Below are 20,468 nucleotides of genomic sequence, written 5' to 3'. Positions count from 1 at the left end.
TGCGCACCGCCAGCTCTGCTTAACCTGATTAATGACCTCGCCCATCAGAAAATGGGGCAAAATGCAGCTCCTGCCAGGGACCCAGCCCAGGAACGCATCAGCACCCCTCCTGGTAGGCAGAGCAGGTGGAGGGAGTGGTCTGTGCCTGTCATCCCGCTCTCCAGAGAACTCACCAGTCCAGCTCCTGTGAGTCGTTGCCAGGCAGGATGGGGTGTCCCACGCATTCTCCACTCCCCTCCCTCTGGCCTTGGGATCCAAAGTTGTTTGTCAAGTTTGCAGCCAGGCTTGGAGGGGCGGTGTGGTAGAATGAGGTGTAAGGGCTGGCCCTCGAGCCTAGAACCAACCATGACCGTAAGGACGCAGCCAGGTCCTGCGCTCCTCAGTCCCAGCTGAGCGTGAGGGTGACAGCACATGACTGGCACTGTTCCACACAAGGGTTTCAGTAGGCACATGGCTCAGAGTGGAGCAAAGAAACAACAGAAGCTTCCCCTAATGTCTGCATTTCTACCCAACTCTCTGCTGGTTGAGCCCAGCACCGTGGTAGGCCTCGGGCCTCCGTTCTGGGGGCCTCAGATAATTCAGAGGTCACCAGGGATGAAGCTCAGTGAAGAGCTTCTAAGGAGCCCAGCACAATGTGACCTAGGGAAGGGAGGCCCTGGGGGGAAATGCAGTGACAGGTTTCAGCTACCTAGGGGGCTGGCATGCTGAGAGGGAGAAACAGGTTCTGGGTGGCCCAAGAGAGAAAACCATAGCCAATGGGTGATGTTTCCAAGGTGGCAGGATGTGGGATCCACTTCAGGAAGAAGTCCCTATTAGTCAAGGAGGAAATGGGCTGCCTGGAAAGGCACTGAATTGTCTTCAGAGGTTGGCCAGCAGAGGCCAGACTGACAGTGGGATAAATGGAAGGGGTTCTAGCTCCAGATGGGGACTGGCCTCTGGGAACTGGACTCCATCTAACTTGAGGATTCCAGCACAGCAGCAGCCAGAGGAGAAGGGGCTGAACTGGCTCAGCCTGACACACCTGCCGGCCTCACTGAGCCGCTTCCCCAACCAAGCATGGAGGAGAGCCTGGCTTGCTTATCTTCACCCCCCAGAGGGAAAGGATTAGCTTGCCACTACCCATCATAGAGTCTCCCCAGCAAGCCAGAATGTCTGGTGTCTTGGCTTTTGATTGAGATTTTGTCAGATCACTATAGACATTTGGCATAGGCTGATTATGATGCTGAAGATCCAGCTGGTAAGTACAGATGTTTGTGCTTAATAAAAATGGGGGGAAAGTTATGACTTCATAAATGCAGTTTGTCTGGAAGATAAAACTGGGGCTTGAGATGATAAAAGGCCACACTGTGAAAAGTCTGGGGTGGCTGCTTCTAGCCCAGAATGCCGGCCCTATAACTGTTATAAAACACACAGTCAGCCCCTTGGACTGAACCAGGCAGGCCCCACACTTAACTTCACCCAGGTAAGTGACAGCAGCCCCTTGAAGGCCATGCCCTTTGAGCTGTTTCTTTCTGCACAGCGTGGTACACAGCAGGGGTCCCCAACCTCCAGGATCTAATGCCTGATGATCTGAGGTGGAGCTGATGGAATAAGAAAGTGAAAGTGAAGTCACTCAGTCATGTGCGACTCTTTGCAACCCCATAGACTGCAGCCTACCAGGCTCCTCCGTCCATGGGATTCTCCAGGCAAGAATACTGGAGTGGGTTGCTAGTTCCTTCTCCAGGGAATCTTCCCAACTGAGGGATCGAACCCGGGTCTCCTGCATTGCAGGCAGACGCTTTATCCTCTGAGCCACCAGGGAAGCCCAATAATAATAAAGTGCACAATAAATGTAATGCACTTTAATTGTCCTGAAACCATTCCCTCCCCACTCCCTCATCCATGAGAAAATTGTCTTCCACGAGACCCATGTCTGGTGCCAAAAATGCTGGGGACCACTGGATATAATATGTACTTAAATATTTGTTGAGTGAAGTAAATGAGTGACTAAATGGATACACATGTGGAACTTTAACTGGGAAGGTGTGGTGAAAAACATAGAACTCCAGAATTTTATTCTTATATTGAAGCTTATGGTGTTCACTGAAATTTTTGGCCCCAAATGAAAAAAAACTACAAATAAAAAAAGCATTGGCAGTGGGAGGTGGCAACTGGGGACTGTTCCCTGGGGACTGAAGCCAAGCAGATGACGCAGGCAAGTAAGGGGTCCGAGCTGCAGAGGGGTAGCCTGGCCAAAGGTGCCCAGAGGGCAGACGGCCCAAGTTCCCCGAGCAGGGACAACCCCTGGGCAGCTAGATGTCAACCACACACGGCCTTGTGGGCGTGGGATCCAAACCACTGGTCCCATGAGCAGATCTTTCACCCCTACCCCAGTCAGATTCTGCTTGGCAGAAATGGGGTTCATTTGACAAGACAGCACGGGCGAGGGAATGCAGGTGCTAATGGTAAGAGGCTGACGAATACTTACCACTGGCGTCAGGGCACAGAAGGAAAAGCTAGAGGCCGGAGCCAGCCAACTGGACACTAACTCCACAACTGTGACTCACATCGCTTGCAACTGACGCAAGGATGTGCCATAAGAGATGTGCCATTTAAATGCTCAGGGATGTGAGGACATTCAACTTCCAGTCCTCTCCTCGGTCAGGCCCCTACCTGTGTGGCCTCTGCTGAGGCCCCCACTACTTGGTGGCCATGACACAGACTCCCAGCACTTTTTGGGAACACTGCTGCATCATGCAAGGGAGAATTCTTTTTCTAGAAGGGGCAGGAAAGGAAGAGAGGCCCACATGCTCCTCCCACCCTAGAAGCCAGGAAACATCGTCGCCTGGCGTGCTCCCCACTCTGTGGGTGGGCTGGTCATAGCATCCGAGAGGCTGTCATGGTGACGAAGTCCTCGAAGCTAAGCCGAATGCTGCCCTGCACAGCTGTGTCCTTCTCCCGGAAGGCCTCGGTCAGCACCTGCAGCTGGGTGCACACCTGGATGAAACGATCCAGCTGCATGGCGGGATTGGCGGAGCGCGGGCAGTAGCGGGAGACCAGGAGCTGGGTGAACTGGGGGCTCAGGTTGTAGCCCATCTGGGACAGAGCTGGAGAGGAGGGGTACACAGAGCATACACAAAAACCTGCCGTGAGCACTGCCATCGACCAGCTCCACGGAGCACAGCAGTTCAGGAACTTTGAGGGGGCTGGCACCAAAGCGAAAACGGGACAGACGTCCGAGATGGCAGCACAGCAGGAGCTCTGGGTGCTCCCATGAGCTGGAAGGCCCCCATCGCTTGCTCTCAAGCTCTCTGTTTACTTAGGGGCCTGTAGAGTCCCAGAATGACACTGGTCTGTACATGCTCATCTCTGATTTGTCTGTATTACAGACGGAAGCCTGAGCTCTCTTGGGCCACCCTGCCTCAAGCCGACAGACATCAGAGGCAGCTCAGCTGAGGCTGTAAGGGCCTGCTCTGGAGTCAAGACAGCCCCTCCGCAAGTAGTTTATTAACCTTGCTAATCCTCTGTCTTAACCATCTCTAAAATGGGGATAATACTTACTTTGTAGGTTCTAGTACGGATTAAAGGAGGTGATCATGCAAAGGACTTGGCATAGTGCCTGGCACATAATAAACACTCAAACTAAGCGTTATTTGTTAAAAGTAATAAAATCATCCCATCTCCCCCAGGTAAGGCTGCAGGGCAGTTCCAAGGTCGCAGCCTCCACACTACTCCCCACGTCCCCCCATCCCAGCTGGGATGCTCCCTTCCCCCTCTCGGTATAATCTACCCCCTCAGGCTACTATCTCAGCTCCCCTTTTGCCATGTGGCCCTTGGGCAAGCTTCCTAGACTAAGCCTCAGTTTGCTCATCTGTAAAAGGGTAATAATAAGAGATCCTTCATCTAAGGGTGGGGAATAAGAAACAGTACCTATCACATGTGGAGACAGAATGATGTAACATAGGAGAAAAGCTTATTCCAGTGCCTGGCCCATAGCAAAGATTCAATAAACACTAGCTTTCCTGTGATGGTATCACCCTTACAAACATCCATCACCGGATCATCACCTGACAACAGGGTAGGTGCTCAGGACAAATCTCCTTTCTCTCCCACCAGGGAGCTCCCCTCTCCCCCTGCCTCCAAGCTCCTTGGTCTGACTGAAACCCATGGCCAGGGAGATGGGCTGGGTTCTCTGGGGAACGCTTTCTCCCTCTCAACTGGGAAAGCTCCCTGTCCAGTTCTTATCAACCACACCAACCGTCCTCTAGAGTCAGACCTGGAACCAGACCTGGAGCTGGGACCTCACGTCACTTTACCCAACTACAACGTTTAGAGTACTTTGGGAAGGAAACGACCTTCCAGCAGAGCCAGCAACAGAAGCCATCTTTCTGAGCCCCTCTATAGGGCTCTTTCTCTTCTGCACGCTAGACACTCAAGAGGAAAGAGCCACACAAGCCACACATCCAGCCTTAAAGTGCCCTGGGCTGCTGAGTTTCCATCCCCAAGGCTCCCTGCCGGCTGGACCTGTCTTACCCAGCGTTGCCGGGAATTTCATTGCCAGAGTCCAGCTCTGCTCATGTCCTTGGCCGGGATTTGGCTCACTGTCCAGCCAGGTCAGAGATGGGGTGGGCAGGGGGCCTGTGCTGAGGGCAGCGTTTTGTAGTGCAGTTGGACACCAGGTGGTCAGAAGGCCCTGCTCTGTCCTAGGGAGTAAAGAGAAAGGTCCGCTGTGCCTGTGCACCGAGTCCTTGCCAGGCCCTCACCTTGCTGCAGCTCTGTGTAGCTAATGGAGCCCGAGCAGTCCCGGTCATACTGCTGGAAGAGGTTCTTCCACTGCTGGATGAACTTCCACAGGGCAGAGAAACCGTAGACGTCGATGCGGCCTGACTTGGTCTTGTCAAACATGTCTTGGCGGGGGAAGGGAAAGAAGCCTTCAAGATTAAGGGCCCAGGGTCCTCAGGTACCACTCAGGCAGCCCGTCCCCCCAGGCTGGAGTAGGAGACTCCACAGAACCATAGGCCCGAGGCCCAGATGCCAGCACCCAAGATGCACCCTCATCAAGCGCTGTACCAGCCCGACCCCTGCCAGAACTGCATCGTCTCCACAGGCTTGGCAGCTGACCCCTCCCTGCCATCACCCACCAGGACAAGCAGTCCCATCCCACAGAATGAGACAGTGAGTTGGCCTGTGACTCAGCCGGGTCTAGAACTTGAGAAAAGATCTAAAGAAAAGAGCTCTCAGTTTAAAGGATATCTCATCATGAACCCAGTTTCCTGCTTGAAATCCTCCCTGGCCAAAAGAATTCTCCTCAGAACGGCCTTCCATTTGCCTCCCATCAGACAGGAGGTGGCTCGACCCCAGCTCGAGCCCATGGGGAAGGGCTAGGACTCACTTATCATCATAAGGCACGTCTCATCATTGAACGAGGACCAGTTGGAGTTGACCAGGGCCTGCTTCAGCTCCTTGATGGAGATGTAGCCACTGTGATCAGAGTCCACTGACTGGAACCAGGAGTAAGCCTCGGGATCCACATTGGGAGGGACGCCACCTGCAGGAAGGGGTGCCAAACAGGAGAGTCAGATGCAGGTCTCAAGACCAATTCGCTGAAATGCTGGGAAGGGCCAGCCTCAGTGCCTCCCTGGCTACAGGTTTTCCCTACTCTGAAACCCTCACAGGTCTGTCTGCCCCCTCCTTGTCTTCCATCAAGACAACACCCTTCCTCTAATGGAAGAGGAACTTCTGAGTAAACGTGTTGAATTCTACTGCACAAATCCTTCAGGCTTTTCCTATAGTGCTCCAGCTACTCCTCCTCTATTTGATTTTAAGTTTTTAAGAAACAGGGACTTGCCTGTCAGATTAAGAATCCTCTGAGAAGGGGGATCATCTCTTCCCCCCAAGACTGGGGACCCAAAAATGTTTGCTGAGCACCTAACATGCATGGCCCAGAGATAAGCTCTTGAGCATCAGGCAGCAGGGAGCTCTCGGCGGTGGGAAACAGGTCTGGTCCATGTCTGACTGCCCTGGCACCACGAGAGCAGGCATATCCTATCAGGACCTACCAGAGTGTGGGTGGCCACGGAGCTCCATTGTTCCTCCCTCCCCATTGCCTCCAATGGTCCTTATCTCTGAACCTCCCCGCGGACATCTCTGACACGTCCTCACCCCACACATCCAAAGAGCTGCCCAAAGCTGGCAGTTCATACACAACTATCAACTACTCCCTGTTCCTACTGCACCTGCCCTGATTCAGACCCCTCTCACCTGACTGAAACAAACCCCAAATCCTAACCGAATCACCCATACAGCAACTCTCCACCACCCATCACTTGTAGCTGAGTAATCTTTGTAAAATTCCACTCTGTTCTCACCAGTTTCCCCCTCCCTCAACTCAAAACTCTCCAAAGGTGCCTCACTGCCTACAAAATAAAAGTCCAGTGTCCCTAAAACAGCATTCCAGTTTCCCTATCATGTGGTCCACCCCGTCTACCTGTCACTCTGTCTCCTCACGCTTTTGTGCCAGCCTAGCTACAGTAATGCACTTGATGCGAAGAACTGACTCACTGGAAAAGACCCTGATGCTGGGAAAGATTGAAGGCAGGAGGAGAAGGGGGTGACAGAGGATGAGATGGTTGGATGGCATCACTGACTCAATGGACATGAGTTTGAGTAAACTCCAGGAGTTGGTGATGGACAGGGAGGCCTGGCATGCTGTAGTCCCTGGGGTCACAAAGAGTCGGACATGACTGAGCGATTGAACTGAACTGAACTGAGCTGCAGTAATGTACTTGCTCCTCCCCAGACCTGCCAGCCCCTCCGCGGAGCCCTGACACACTGGGTTCTCTCTGCACCCCCTTCTCCCTCATCTCTTTGCATCCATTTCCCATTCACACTTCAAAACTCAAAGAAAGTGCTGTTCCTACCCTAAAGCCTTTCTTCTTCCATTCCTGGACGGACCTCCTTCCTCTCTCCTTCATACCCCTTCACTCTATAGCCCTGATCACTCTTGTGCGTACATGTTTTTTCTTACTCCTTCCAGGTTATACTTGGAGCAACTTGTGGGCAAGATCCAAGCCTAACTCATCTCTGAATCCCCAGGGGCACAGCAGGACACAGAAAAGAGAGGTGCTCAGCTCCTGCTAGAGTTGGCCTCCTGGTTCAAGTCTCAGTTCTCCTGTGTGCAGCCTTGGCTAAGTTCTTAAAGTTCTCTGTGTTTCGGTTTTCTTATCTGTGAAATGAGGACACAATAGCATCTACTTCATAAGGTTACTATGAAGATATAATGAACACATGAAAACCCTTAGATCAGCACCTGGCACCATCTAAGTACTGTATAACTGCTGATTATTAGTGTTGCTGTTGTGGTTCGAACAGCTTTGTGTGTCTGCGAGCTTTGTGTGTACGTCAGAAGATGGAAGAAAGGATGATTCATTTGGAAAGGTGACTGCAGGGTGGGCTGGGGGTGAGGGGAGAGGGTGGCAGATGAAAGCGGAGAAGCACAGAGACTGTCTTGGGAAAAAGCCAGAGTATTGGTAAACCTGCTGAGTTGACTGGCCACAAAAAGGGCTCATTGGCACAAGGCAGTATCAGAGACTGCACAGAAACCACCGCCCAGTCCCCAGAGTGAGGCCCAAAGGAAAAAGATTTGCCTGACTGAGGGACTAGGCTGACCTCTTCGGATGGGAAATCCCGACAGGGCCCACCCTCTTTCCTAAAAAAACAGCTGCTGTGCCAGACGTGGAGAGGCGGCCATAGGCAGGGGCGAAGAGTCTCTGGGACACGTGGTCTCTGCAATCAGCAGAGAAGAGCTCAGCCTCTGGAAGCAACGAGCTCTGATCCTTACTAGCTTGTGTGACTTTAAAGAAACTGTTTCATTCTCTCAGTACTGATTCCTCCATTTCTAAAATGGACCTACTTCCCAGGGTTTCTGTGATGATTAAGTGACATAATAGCAAAATAAAATTTTCACAAAGGGCCTGGAATACGTGCAGTCCCATTTTCACAGAGGAAGGGCTTTTAAAGTTGGGTCTGAAAGGATGACAAAAGAGTTACAATGGGGAAAAGAAAAGTCATGTGGCAAAGGCACAGAGTGTGTTCAGAGCAATCCACGGGGTCCTGGGTTGATGGGAGGGAGAGGCAATGGCAGGTGAGGAGCTGGAGAGGCCCTCTGGGAGTCGAGTGCCCCTAGGATCTTCCCTGTGGGCAGTGCGGGCAACTTTAAGGGCCAAACTTCTCTGGCAGAGCATGGTGCTCAACTTTTAGACCCTGGATTCAGCAGGGCTAAGATGGGCCCTCAAGTGACTCCAGTACATGTGATGTAAGGATCATGCTTCAAGAAGCACTGCTCCAGGGGTTCACGGGCAGCACTGGGGGGAGGTGATGGTGGTTGGGGGAGAGGCAGCTGCAGAGGGTGAGCAGTTAATAGTCTGAAGCACTTTTCTCCTCTCCTCTGCAGCCCCAGAGAGTATCTCTGGCCTCAGGCCCTGGAAGAGTGAGCCTCACAGCCAGGGGTTCCATTCCCCTGCTGAGACCTCATGCAGGCTCAGAAACAAAATTTTAGGAGGAGGAGGAAATCCACCAGGAAGCTGCTGAGCTGAAAGCAAATAGCCAGCAGCTCCGGCTCTGACAAGATAAATGCCACTGGCTCCCAATGTTTAGAACCCCCAAAGTCTGAGCCTCTCCCTCGGCCACCTGCTGGTCTGTATACTAAGATGCTGCAGTTTCCCTGCAGTACCACTCCCTGGAGGCCCTTCAGGTGCACCAGAGTCGTTTCAGGCTGCCTCACTGCCAGGGAAGACTCCTAGGAACAAGTATTCTGTGAACAGGCTCACCAAATGTGTTTGGGAGGATGCAGGGGTCTGGGTACTCACCCTTCCTGACACCTGGTCTAAGACCACTCAGAAGTCTTCACTAAGCCTGAGGCCCCCACCTAAGCTTCTCCACATCCACTGAGTTGCCAAGCCCCCTCCCCAGGCCCCATTTGTCCAGTAGCTCACCTTCACTGCCTCTGCTCTTTATCCTTCCCCTATCTCATCCCATCACACCCCTGCCTGCCTTGGCATCCTTCAGTGGTACAGCTCTTGCCGCATCTGCTGTCACATTAAATGCTGAATACCTCTTTGCTGAGAACGTTCCAGAACGAGCCCTCTAACAGAACACTGTTTAGTAAGCCCCTTCCATGTGCCAGACACTGTGCGCAGTGTTTACCTGCAACTTCTCACTTGATCTTTATTAACAATCTTGTGAGGCAGTGATATTTACCCATTTTACAGATGTGGCTACTGAGGCTTAAAGAGATGAAGTAATGTGGTCAGATCAATAAGTGATCTTATCTCAAAAGCCCAAGCTTTCAGCAATTAGGCTACCGTGCCTTTCTGCGTATATGCAGTCAGTCTTCCTTACACAGAAATGGGGTTCCTTCCCACAGCAGATAGTAGTACTGTCTCCAATGACTGGCTAATCCACTCCTTCCCCCACTTCCCAGCAAGAGCATGGTAATCCTCTCCACTGCAGAGCCCCTCTAATGAGAGGAGTATCCACTCCCATACTACTGATGTCAGGCTTGACCAGGGGATGTGGTCTGGCCAATAAACGTGAGTGAAAGAGATATAGTCCTTCAGAGCATTAGCTTTAGGAGGCATTGTGCATTCCTCCTAGCTCTCCTGCTCTTTTTGCCTGCCACAGAAACAGCATACCCCAAACGGGGGCTGCACTTCCAGCCGAGATCCTGCAAAGAAAAGATGCATGGAGCAGAACCTCAGCAGCCAAGCCTGCAGCTGCCGACGTGTAAGCAAGAGTCAATAAGTGTGAGCGAGGAACAGAAATAAACGTTTGTTGCTGTAAGCCAGAGATTCCCGAATTGTTGTCACCACAGCAAAGCTAATTAACAGACTTCTCATTCTGCTAATGCAAGCTAAGCTAGAGACAAGATGTTTAGAAGCCAGAGCAGCCTGAGCATCCACAAGAAGGGCACATAGGGGCCTGGATAACTCAGAACAAGGCTGAAGACACCTGGAGTCCAAGACCCCTACTCACCTGGAGGAGGTGGTCCCTGTCCATAAGGCCCAGCTCCGTAGGAATTTGGAGGTGGTGGACCATAGGGGCCCCCTGGGGCTGCACCACCATAGGGTCCTCCTGGAGTTCCAGAAGGGAGCCCCCCAGGGTGGGGGTGTCCATAGGGTCCTCCACCAGCTGGTGGTCCATAAGGCCCTCCAGGGGCAGGACCTCCTCCATATCCGCCACCAGGGGGTACCCCGCTCCCATACTGCCCTCCACCGTGGGGGGGTCCGGGGTAGTAGCTACCCGGAGGGGCTCCGGGTGCTTGTCCTCCAGCTCCTGGGCAGCCCTGCAAGAAGAGCAAGACATCGGTCAGAAGGACAGGGTCAGAAACTAGCCACGGCACGGCACTTTACAGTTTTAAAGCCCTGCAACTGCCTTTCTTTCAACTGATCCTACAGGCCGGACTGAACTCATGATCCCATGGTTCAGATGGGGAACCTGAGGCATCTACAGGACATACAGCTTACCCAATCTCACTGCCCATGACCTGCAGAGGCAGGGCTGGAAACCTGCTCTCCTGGGAATCTGCCACTAAGGGGCCTCACAAGGGCTGGTATCCTGACTGGTTTGCCACTTTATCCCCAGCCCCCAGGGCAGAATGGATGCTCAGTTAATATTGATTGTATCAGTGAGCAGGCAAATGAATCAAACTGAATTCAAAATCCACACACTATGGTACTCCCACTTCTACTTGCAGAACTCACAGCACAAATGCGATCTCCAGCAATGCCCCTGACCCTCCCAGTCACCAACAGTGCATCCATAGCATGGATTCACCCAGAGCACATTTTCCTTACTGTACTCTAGCTCATGATGCAAAAACATTTCCCCAGACTCACCCATGGCTCTGTGAGACAGGCAGGCAAACCCTATTCCTAAAGCAATATAGGACAATGGTTAGGAGTGAAAAAGACCAGTTCAAGTTGGGGTTCTGCCATTTACTAATTGGTCCAATGACTTAGCCTCTCTAAACCTCAATATTCTTTGCTTTAAAAGTGCCTGCCTACCAATTAGTATGAGAATGAAATGAGGCCTATCACGTGAAGAGTTCTGACAAAGACCCCAGCACAAAACACTCAATACACGTTAACTATTAGTAGTAGCGCTCCCCTATGGAGAAGGAAACCCCAGTCCAGAAAAATCACATAAAACTGTGTGGAAGGGCTGGGGCCAGAATGTAGGTCTCCTGGCTGCTAAGCTCGGGCCATATGTACAGGAGAGCCTACATGGGAGCCCTCCCTCTCTTGTTCGTGTCCCCATGCCACTAGCCAGGGATCCCCGAGACTAAGAGTGTTCGGCTCCATCTCCCTAACAGGCCGGCAAAAGGCTGAGTGGAGGACAGCCTCAAGGACTCTGCACACAGCCTGAGTTCAAGGGCACAAAGGGCAACTGGGCCCAGCTCCAAAAATTCTGAGGATGCTATCATCTAGACAAGTTCTAGACCAGCCCACCAGTGGCCTAGCCAGTGTGAACCTGGACTTTCTCTTTTAATTGTGTTTGATGGCTTCCTGGACAGTTACCCTCAAGGCTAAGGCCAAATTCACACTTGATCTAAAGAGGGACTGCCTGCTCAAGGAAGAGAGTCTTCCTGAGGGAGGGTGAGTGGCAGGCCCTTCCCCACTCAGCATCGTGGTGCTCTTCTGCCCTGGAAGCTGCCAGAGCTCGTGGCAAGACTCCTTCACAGATAATGAAGGCACAGGCAAATCTCAGTTCTATACTCTGCTCTCATCAGCTGACTTCATGACCATGCGCCAGTGGCTTAATCTCGCTAAGCCTGTTCTCTCACAAGCAAAATACATAATAATCCCTTCCTCACTGAATTGTCTCGCAGATTACAAGAAATGTATACAGCTTTTGTTAAATTTTAGCTAAAGAACCTTTTGATAAATACAAATCTAAAAACTCACAAGAGAAAGCTGCTGTGGTTGGAGGTGGGGATTCCAGAGCCCCAGTCAGGCGGGCTCGCAAGCCCTCCCTTGCGAGCTTGTGAGTGAGCCCTGCAGAATCCTCCCAGTGATTCAAAAGGCAGTTTGAAAAGCACTAATACAAGACAAACAGTTCTTACAACAGTGTCTGGCATAAATCATAGCTGCTATGGTTATATTAATTATTATTAATACTATCAGCAAAGCCCTGAGCCAGGTAAACTCTGGCGGGGGAGGGGGATTGCGGGGGGCGCAGTGCAGTGTATAAGGGAGAGGGAAATGTTCGAAGGAGCACGGAAAAACTCTGTAACATTTAACAAAGCAGCATAAGGAAAGAGCTGTTTAAAATGGACACATAAGCCAGGTGCCATGGGACCAACAAAGAATAAAAAGGGGGACTTCCCTGGTGGTCCAGTGGTTTAGAATCCGCCTGCCAACACAAGGGACCCAGGTTCGATCCCTGGTCCTGGAAGATCCCACGTGCCTCCGGGCAGCTAAGCCTGTGGGGCCACAACTACTGAAACCCACGCGTCCCAGAGCTCGTGCTCCGTAAAGAAGCCACCTCAGCGGGAAGCCTGCGCACCGCAAGGAAGAGTAGCTCCCATTACTACTCACAACTAGAGAAAGCCCACGTGCAATAAATACCTAGCATGACCAAAAATAAATAGATAAAATTTTTAAAAGATTCCCAGTGGAGTTGGAGAGATGCACAGGGAAACTCTTCAATCGATCCCCTCCAGTTCACAGACAAGAAACTAAGGCCAGGTGAGGGGAAGGGACTGGCTCAAGAAACACTGACACAGAGGCAGATCACTCCTTGTTCACACCCTAGCCCAGTGATTCCCACTACCTCCTGTGACAGTGCTCTTTCCTTAAGCAATAGGGCACAGGATTCCAGGGTAAGGCTAGAAGAGGGGATAGGACTCTGCAGAGGCTGGGCGAACCAAAGAACAGGCTGGACAAGAAGCCAGGGAGTCACTGCTCCCAAGAACTCCTGTGAGCGAAGCCATAAACTGTTACTGGCTGAGGACACCTGAGGCATAGTCCTTACCTCAGGAAATGCCCCCACGACAATCAAGCCAGGGCTGTCCCAGCAGGACTTCTGATCTTGGTGCTATCACAATCCTGGGGGGTGATGGCAACTAAACCCTTTCCTTTCTGCCCTGCATTAAAGCCCTCGGGTGTACAGTTTTCAAAGCACTTTCACATATGCACAAAAACACTACTGGCAAAATCCCACCAACAATCCTTTAACAGAAAAAAAGGAAGGTGTTAGTAGGCCTATTTTCAGAAACTGAGGTGGACAACTGTTAAAAGACTTCATTCATTCAGTAAGACTTTAGAGAGCATGTTGTGTTAGGCTGTGCTAGACAAACCAGGGCCTGGCCTTGAGGAGTGTGGGGTAACTGTGACACAATCCAACCAATGTCATCAGAAAAATCGACTTAAATGCAATTCAGAGGCATGGGTAGAGGAATTGGTTCCATTTGTCAAATGATAAATAAGCAATCAAAGGAACACATGCAGGCAGGGGCTCAAGGAAGGCTTCCTGGAGGAGGCAGAGTCTGGTGAACAGGAATTCTCCAAAAGGAAACTAGACATCCCAGACAGAAGCGAGAAGAAAGACAAAGGCACAGACCTAAGGGCGAGCATAGAGTGGTCAGGGAGTGGGCTAAAAACCAGGGGGAGCAGGGGCAAGAAGAACACAGTGTGAACTCAAAAAGGCAGGCTCTTTCCATGCTCCTTGTCCCATCACCTCTCCTGCTGCATTTCGGTCAGCTGGTGGGGAACTGCATCTGAGAAGAATTTCTCTCTGTCACACAACAGTGAGCTCCCTGGGGGCAGACACTGGGCCTCGTTCATCACAGCACCCCAGTGTCCAGCACAGTGCCTGGCACTGGCAAGCCTCCGTAAAAATGTGAACAAATGAATATCACTCAGAAGATCTGGAGCTTTATGCCAGAGGAAACGGAGCGCCATAGGAGGGTTTCCAACAGGGAAGAAACGTGATCAGAGCCTTGTTCAGAGAACTAAGCAGCAGAGGGTGTGGAGGATGAGCTTGCGGGGGAGGAAGCAGCCAAGGTGCTGGACAAGCAGAGCTTGAACCAGACAGCAGACTCAGAACAGGATGGACTCTGCAGCTATTTCAGAGATAGACTAGACATGACTTGGCAACTAATTAGATTAGGGAAGCGATGGAGGGAGGAGTGACGGAGGGGAAGTGTTTAGGATGACTCAGGTTTCTAGTTTGCACCATAAGATGAAGAAAGTAAAAGCACCAGAATCCAGGCTGGGGAAGATGATTCCCAGGGCCACCGAGTTATGAGTAAAGGTCAGGACCAGAAATGAAACAGGAGTGAGAGTCCTTGGCTCCATGTTCTTTTATACTACTCCATGCCACTTGCCAGCCCCTTTAAGGGGTTTTTCCAAGAGCATTACATGCTGATAAACACAAGATTATCAAAAAAAAAAAAAGGAGAAAAAAAAGACAGCAAAAATTCAGTAACCATGGTTTCTAAAACATTACAGAAAACCAACCCTTTGTTGTTATTATTTTTCAGTTGCTAAGTCATGTCCAACTCTTTGTGACCCCATGGACTGCAGTGCACCAGGCTTCCCTATCCTTCACTGTCTCCTGGAGCTTGCTCAAACTCATGTCCATTGAGTCAGTGATGCCATCCAACCACCTCATCCTTTGTTGCCCCCTTTTCCTCCTGCCCTCAATCTTTCCCCGCGTCAGGGTCTTTTCCAAACTAATCCTATGTCTTTACTGATTGCAAGTAAAATACATTTGGTAAGTTTGGGCGGGGGCAGGGGGCAATTAACATTTTATTAAGGCTCTCATTGATCTTCTGTCCTATGAGGTAAGAGCTATGATCCCCATTTTACAGATGAGAAAATTAAGGTCCAGAAAGTTTAATCATGTGCCTGGGAGGACACAGCTAGAAACAGTGAGATTTAAAACAGGGTCTGCATGACTCCACCCAGTCTACCCTCTTCTAAGTAAGTGTTCACGATAAGGAGTGAGAGTCTACCGCATGCCAGTGGCAGGGACTGTTCAAAATATATGTATCAAATATAATGGGTCTCTACAGTGGGCAGGGTTGAAGGGGAAAAGACTGGATTAGGTGATCTTTCAGAGGCTTCAAGCCCAGAAATCAGGGAGACTCAGAAGAAATTTTATTCTGTTTTCACTCCAGCACTTAGACCCAATTCAAGAGCCACAGTATTTTAAGAGGCCCCAGAGTCCTCCTGGTCCAACCTTTCAACCGATGATGGAATCTCTGTAGCACCATCTGGAATCTCTGCTTACATTCCTGTAAGTGGTGGGGAACTCGTGCATAGGAAGTTGCTTCAGTCGTGTCGTACTCTTCACGACTCTATGGACTGTAGCCCGCCAGGCTCCTCTGTCAATGGAATTCTCCAGGCAAGGATACTGGAGTGGGTTGCCATGCCCTCCTCCAGGGAATCTTCTCAATCCAGGGATCAAACCCGCGTCTCCTGCATCACAGGCAGATTCTTTACCACTGAGTCGCCGAGGAAGCCCCAGTGGGGAGCTCACCCCCTCTTAAAAAACCCACTCAGAAAGTCGTACACTTTCCTTTGGCTCTGAGAGCTCATTCTTCTACCCTGAAGATGCTAGTGAAGCTCAGAGGTGTCAAAGGTTGGTCCATGCTGAGGCTGACGGGGAAGAGTCGGCTGTGTTGCAAAGACAAGCCTGTGCTCTGGAGCCACCCCCAGCCTGCTGCAGGAGGTTAGAGCCCATTCTAAGGGGTTAAACAATCACAAGATTACAGAAGGAGTGGTTTGGGTGTTCACCAGCAGAACGTTCTAAAATATTTAAAGGCTAGAAGCCTGCAGCCAATAAACAGCGAGCCAAGAATTGTCCCAAGACTTCAATTACCACCTCTGTGCTGACACTTTAAAAAAAATCTTTCTCTCCAGCTTCATCTCTTGTGAGCTGCAGACCTTCATATCCAACAGCCTCCATCCAAATCGGCTCCTCCCTCTGTGTGCCCATCGCAGTGAAGGGACACCCTGGTGCACTCCCTGACCCCCCTCCTTTCCTCTCCTCTGTCACTTCAATTAGGCACCAAGTTTTCTCACTTCTACCTCCCAGTTCCATGCTCACCAGGTCACTGTTCTCTCACCTAGATAACTTTTTTTTGGGACAGGAAAGTAGGATTTATTGGTGGGCGTGAATAAGGGGTCAGTGCCAAGGCTCTCATGAATGCAGGGCACATCATTTGTCCAGAGGACCACGATTAGGGATGTATTTGACACCACAGCCATCTGGATGAGCCACTTTTCTGCCACTATGTTTTCAAATTCATCCTCATGAAACTTAAGTAAATGCCCAGTTCTTGGAGATGAGGACCTTCTGGTGGCCAGAGAAGTTGAACTCGGCCCTGCGGAGGGCTTCAATCACATGCTCCTTATTCTATGACTTAGTGCGGATGGACAGTATGACTTGGCCAATGTAACTGACCACTCTCCCCTGGCGCTTTCTAAAGGCACTGCACATAACCTGCTTGGAGTCTAGATTAGGGACAGCATGCCAGTCATGAATGTCCACTGGAAAAGGCTGTCTTCAAGGTCCTTTAGGGCAATAGGCTGTATATACTACAGAGGAGGTTGCTGTTTGCGGCCATGGCACACTGGGTCCCCACAGTGGAAAAAGCACAGTCGGCTTAATTGGCTGCAAATCATCTAGATTACTTCAATAGCTTTGAAACTGGTCTCCTTGCTTCAACCCATCCTGACAGTGCCCCCTGGTAACAGCTTCAAAACACAAATGGGATAAAACTCTTTAGGGGATCCCTCACAAGTCCACCCTCCTCAAAAAGGCACATAAAGCCCTTTAAGATCTAGTCCTTGCTTACCTTTCTGGTCTCATTTCTTACCATTTCTCCCTCCTCTTCACTACAACTAGACTGATCTCCTTAAATTCTTCCACAATACTGGGCTCTTGCTTCCTGGCCTTTGTGAACACTATTCTCTCCACAGGGATACTTTCTTCATGCAGCCAACTCCTACTGGATATTCGGTTTTTGGCTTAAATGTCATCTCCTCTAAGAAGCCTTCCTTCCCTTAAGACTGAGTTAGGGATCTCTCCTGTGCAGGCCTGATTCTTACTCCCATTTAATACTCATCATGCTGATTCTACATGTCTGTATCACTCTTCCACCTGGAGTATTGACTACATGCCAAAACACCGTATCACGCACCTAACATGGATTATCTCATTTAATTTTTACAGTAACTCTCGAGGTAGGTACACCTATGACCCCATTTTTAAAAAGAGGGATACCAAGCCTCAGACTTTTGCGGGAAATTCTGCAAGGAAATGGCAGTGGAGGGCCAAATCTCTCTGGTCTCAGAGACCAAGCTCTTATGCACTGAAATCCATTAAGCTGGCTCCCTGATGGGACCAAAGGGTACTGGAGTTTTACTTCTCCAACACCCAGCCCCTGCTTGAGGACCCCCCAGGCAGGAGACAGTGGAAAGTTACAGGAATTCTGATTCCTAACAGAGGCTGGAATCCTCCAGGCTACATACTGGGTGGAGGAGAGGCAGTACTAATTCTTTGGATGCTTTCAAACAACCCACTTCCTTTCTTGCAACACTGTGGACTGGATAGGAGGTGGAGCTGGATAGGAGGAACAAGGGTATGGTGAGGGAAAAGCATTTCTTCTACTTGAGGCACATTTCTCTCTGTGCTCCTTCTCACTATCTCACTGAGCATAAAGCCAGGAAGCACGGCATGATAACAGCGATCACAGCAGCAAGAGCGATGCTACCACACACTAGCACACACTACATATTAGCAATGCACCAAGTTGCCTACAGCCTTTACCATATTTCATCCTTTTTTCAGCCCTATGAAGTATTATTCCTCCCTCTTTACAAGTAAGGAAACTGAGACTCAGAGTCCTTAGATGATTTGTCCAAAGGGGTATAAATATTAAATAGTAGAATTAGGATTCTAGCCCAATTCGGTCTAACCTGGAAGTTCAGGCTCCTAATTTCTATGTCACTGCTTCTAGGATGCATGCCAATGATCTCCAAAAGCTTATTAAAATGCAGATGCTTGGGCCTTTTCTGGGTACAGAACAGGTCTGAGGTGGAAATCTAAACTGTGCTTTTTTAACAAGCTCCTAGGGGATTCTGATGTAGATCACCCACCGAGAAACAATGCACCGTGGCAATGTTTCCCCAAACTATATTCTTCAAGAATAATACTAGTGTCACCAAAAAAATGACCAGACTCAAAACAGGGGTAGGGGGAGTTTTCCATGGTTAAGTAAGTTTAAGAAACACTGCATATTCTGTCCCTCTCTGGCAAATATACAATGTTTATTAACAAATTAAGAATTCTGAGATGCCCTGTGATGAAAAAACTTACTATGCTCTATTTAACAGAGTATTTCTCAAACTTATTTATCCATACTCCTTTATTAGCAATACTTATTAACGCAATGGCACCCCACTCCAGTACTCTTGCCTGGAAAATCCCATGGACGGAGGAGTCTAGTAGGCTGCGGTCCATGGGGTCGCTAAGAGTCGGATACAACTGAGCGACTTCACTTTCACTTTTCACTTTCATGCACTGGAGAAGGAAATGGCGACCCACTCCAGTGTTCTTGCCTGGAGAATCCCAGGGACGGGGGAGCCTGGTGGGCTGCCATCTATGGGGTCACACAGAGTCGGACACGACTGAAACAACTTAGCAGCAGCAGCATTAACATCTCACAAGCCTCAGCAAATGGAACCGAGCTTCATTCCTCCTAACCTCCTATACTTCCTCCTAACCTCAGCCCTGGCGGGCCTCTCTTTCCTACCTTTGCTAAGTATGCAACAAAAGTTCTAAGTTCTAGCATAGATGCTCCCTCACTTGCTATGCGCAACCATGGGCAAGCGACTTAACCTCTTTAGGCTCTTTCTGGAGTTATAAGTTGAATGAATTATTCCTGCTAGCCTGTTTATAGAGCCTTCACGATTGAGAATACAGATGTCCAAATACTGTGTACAGGGCTGCACTGCCTAAAAGGGCTCTTACCACATCTTTTGGTATGTGATTACACCCAGTCTAGAGCTTAGTAATAGTCCATGTGACTGTTTGCCAATTTTTCCTGCATGGGTTTTATCTCCTAAATTAGTGTGATCTTGGGCAACTCAGGAGCCCTCTCTGAGTTTCAGTTTCCTCCTTTTACAATGAAGGAACTTGAGACTTCTCAGGTGGTCCACCGGTTAGGACTCTGCACTCCCAACGCAGGGGGCCCAGGTTCCATCCTTGGCCGGGGAACTTGATCCTACATGCTGCAACTAAGACCTGGGGCAGCCAAATAAATGACATTTAAAAGTAAATTGAGAAGGCAATGCCAACCCACTCCAGTACTCGCGCCTGGAGAATCCCATGGATGGAGGAGCCTGGTGGGCTTCCGTCTATGGGATTGCACAGAGTCAGACACGACTGAAGCGACTTAGCAGCAGCAGCAGCAGACGTAAATTAATAAAATGAAAGAACTCTTTTGAGGGCTCTTCCAACACTGACCTTTTAGGAACCCAGCAAAAATCAAAATACTAAAAGGTAACACCTGTTACACTCTTAGTTGTACCAAAGGTTTTACAAGCATCACTTCATTATTCTTCATAACAGCTCTATGAAATAGACCCTATTATGTGGCCCTATTTTAACGAGGAGGGAACTTCAACTCAGAAAGCCAAAAGTACCCTGTTTAAGGGCTCTAAACTAAGTGATGGAGCCAAGATGTGAACCTTCCTCTGACTCCAAACTGCACTTGTTCACTCAACCATTCTGTCATCCAACAACGTATTCTGGCCACAGAGTCACCTTGCTGTGGCGTTCTTGGCTGGATCAAGGTGCGCTGGCAAGTGGGGAAGAGGTATTTGCTGACAGTCGTTAGGCTCTGCTGCCTAATGACTTCAAATAAATTCCATGTCTTCTTGGGTTTTACTTTTTCTATGTGTGAAATGAAAGTACAGGACTAAATCAGTGGCCAGATAAGCAGTCTGCTAAAACCACAGGTTCTCCTGATTATTCAGATGCAGTACGTCAGAGGTGTATTTTTATCGACTCCCCAAAAGATACCGACAGAACCAGTGCTCTAAACGTTCTGCTGGCGTTGATGATCCCGCTTGCGGGCCCCGGGGGAGTCCTGGGAGAGTTGTGGGGCCCAGGCCAAGCACAGTCTGACTCTGGGGTCCAAGAGCCCCAAATCTTCCCGTGCGCAACGTCAAAGGAGGCGCGACACGACCTCCCAGACGTGCATGCCTACGTGACGTGAGCCAGGCGCGACCGACCATCCCTTTTCCCTTCTCTCCTGCGCAACCTCGCGGAAGACAGCCTCAGCGTGGGAAAGGCGCGGAGGAGGCGGGGAGAAAGCGAAGCAGGGGGTTCCGGGCAGGACTTAGCGAGGTCCCTACTTGAATTCGCCCGCCCCTCACACTCACCTGCCCGTAAGGGTAGCTGGCCATGGCGACTCT

The 20,468-nt window shown here is 50.2% G+C and overlaps 2 protein-coding genes and 1 pseudogene across 3 annotated transcripts in view; 1 reads left to right on the top strand and 2 right to left on the bottom strand.

Annotated features, from left to right (window-relative positions):
• Positions 1–3,629, top strand: part of HCRTR1 (hypocretin receptor 1) — a 14,126-nt gene extending 10,497 nt beyond the window's left edge. Inside the window, exon 10 of one of the 2 annotated variants that reach the window (XM_081586009.1) lies at positions 3,369–3,629. In XM_081586009.1, coding sequence (XP_081442135.1) covers positions 3,369–3,490 — 122 coding nt within the window. In that variant the 3' untranslated portion in view covers positions 3,491–3,629. The remainder of the gene's footprint in view (positions 1–3,368) is intronic. The other variant, XM_081586008.1, reaches the window with a different exon arrangement.
• Positions 2,024–20,468, bottom strand: PEF1 (penta-EF-hand domain containing 1). The gene is made up of 5 exons (XM_081586010.1): positions 20,436–20,468; positions 10,012–10,321; positions 5,372–5,527; positions 4,743–4,886; positions 2,024–3,086 (listed from the first exon to the last, which is right to left on the bottom strand). The coding sequence occupies exons 1-5, from the start codon at positions 20,457–20,459 to the stop codon at positions 2,857–2,859; spliced, it is 864 nt and encodes a 287-aa protein (XP_081442136.1). The 5' UTR covers positions 20,460–20,468; the 3' UTR covers positions 2,024–2,856.
• Positions 16,544–16,665, bottom strand: LOC145543957 (small nucleolar RNA SNORA70; annotated as a pseudogene).

This window comes from Giraffa tippelskirchi, chromosome 3 (assembly GCF_054371585.1).
Source record: "Giraffa tippelskirchi isolate mGirTip1 chromosome 3, T2T-mGirTip1v1.2.pri, whole genome shotgun sequence".
Taxonomy (NCBI): domain Eukaryota; kingdom Metazoa; phylum Chordata; class Mammalia; order Artiodactyla; family Giraffidae; genus Giraffa; species Giraffa tippelskirchi.
This window is presented reverse-complemented; position numbering and strand designations above follow the sequence as displayed.

Excerpts from the sequence above, each read along its gene's own strand:
- PEF1 (XM_081586010.1), bottom strand. The coding sequence starts at position 20,459 with ATGGCCAGCTACCCTTACGGGCAG. Across the intron at positions 10,322-20,435 it reads CCAGCTACCCTTACGGGCAG|GGCTGCCCAGGAGCTGGAGG; the intron begins GTGAGTGTGAGG and ends CTCTTCTTGCAG. Across the intron at positions 5,528-10,011 it reads ACAGGGACCACCTCCTCCAG|GTGGCGTCCCTCCCAATGTG; the intron begins GTGAGTAGGGGT and ends CCCTTCCTGCAG.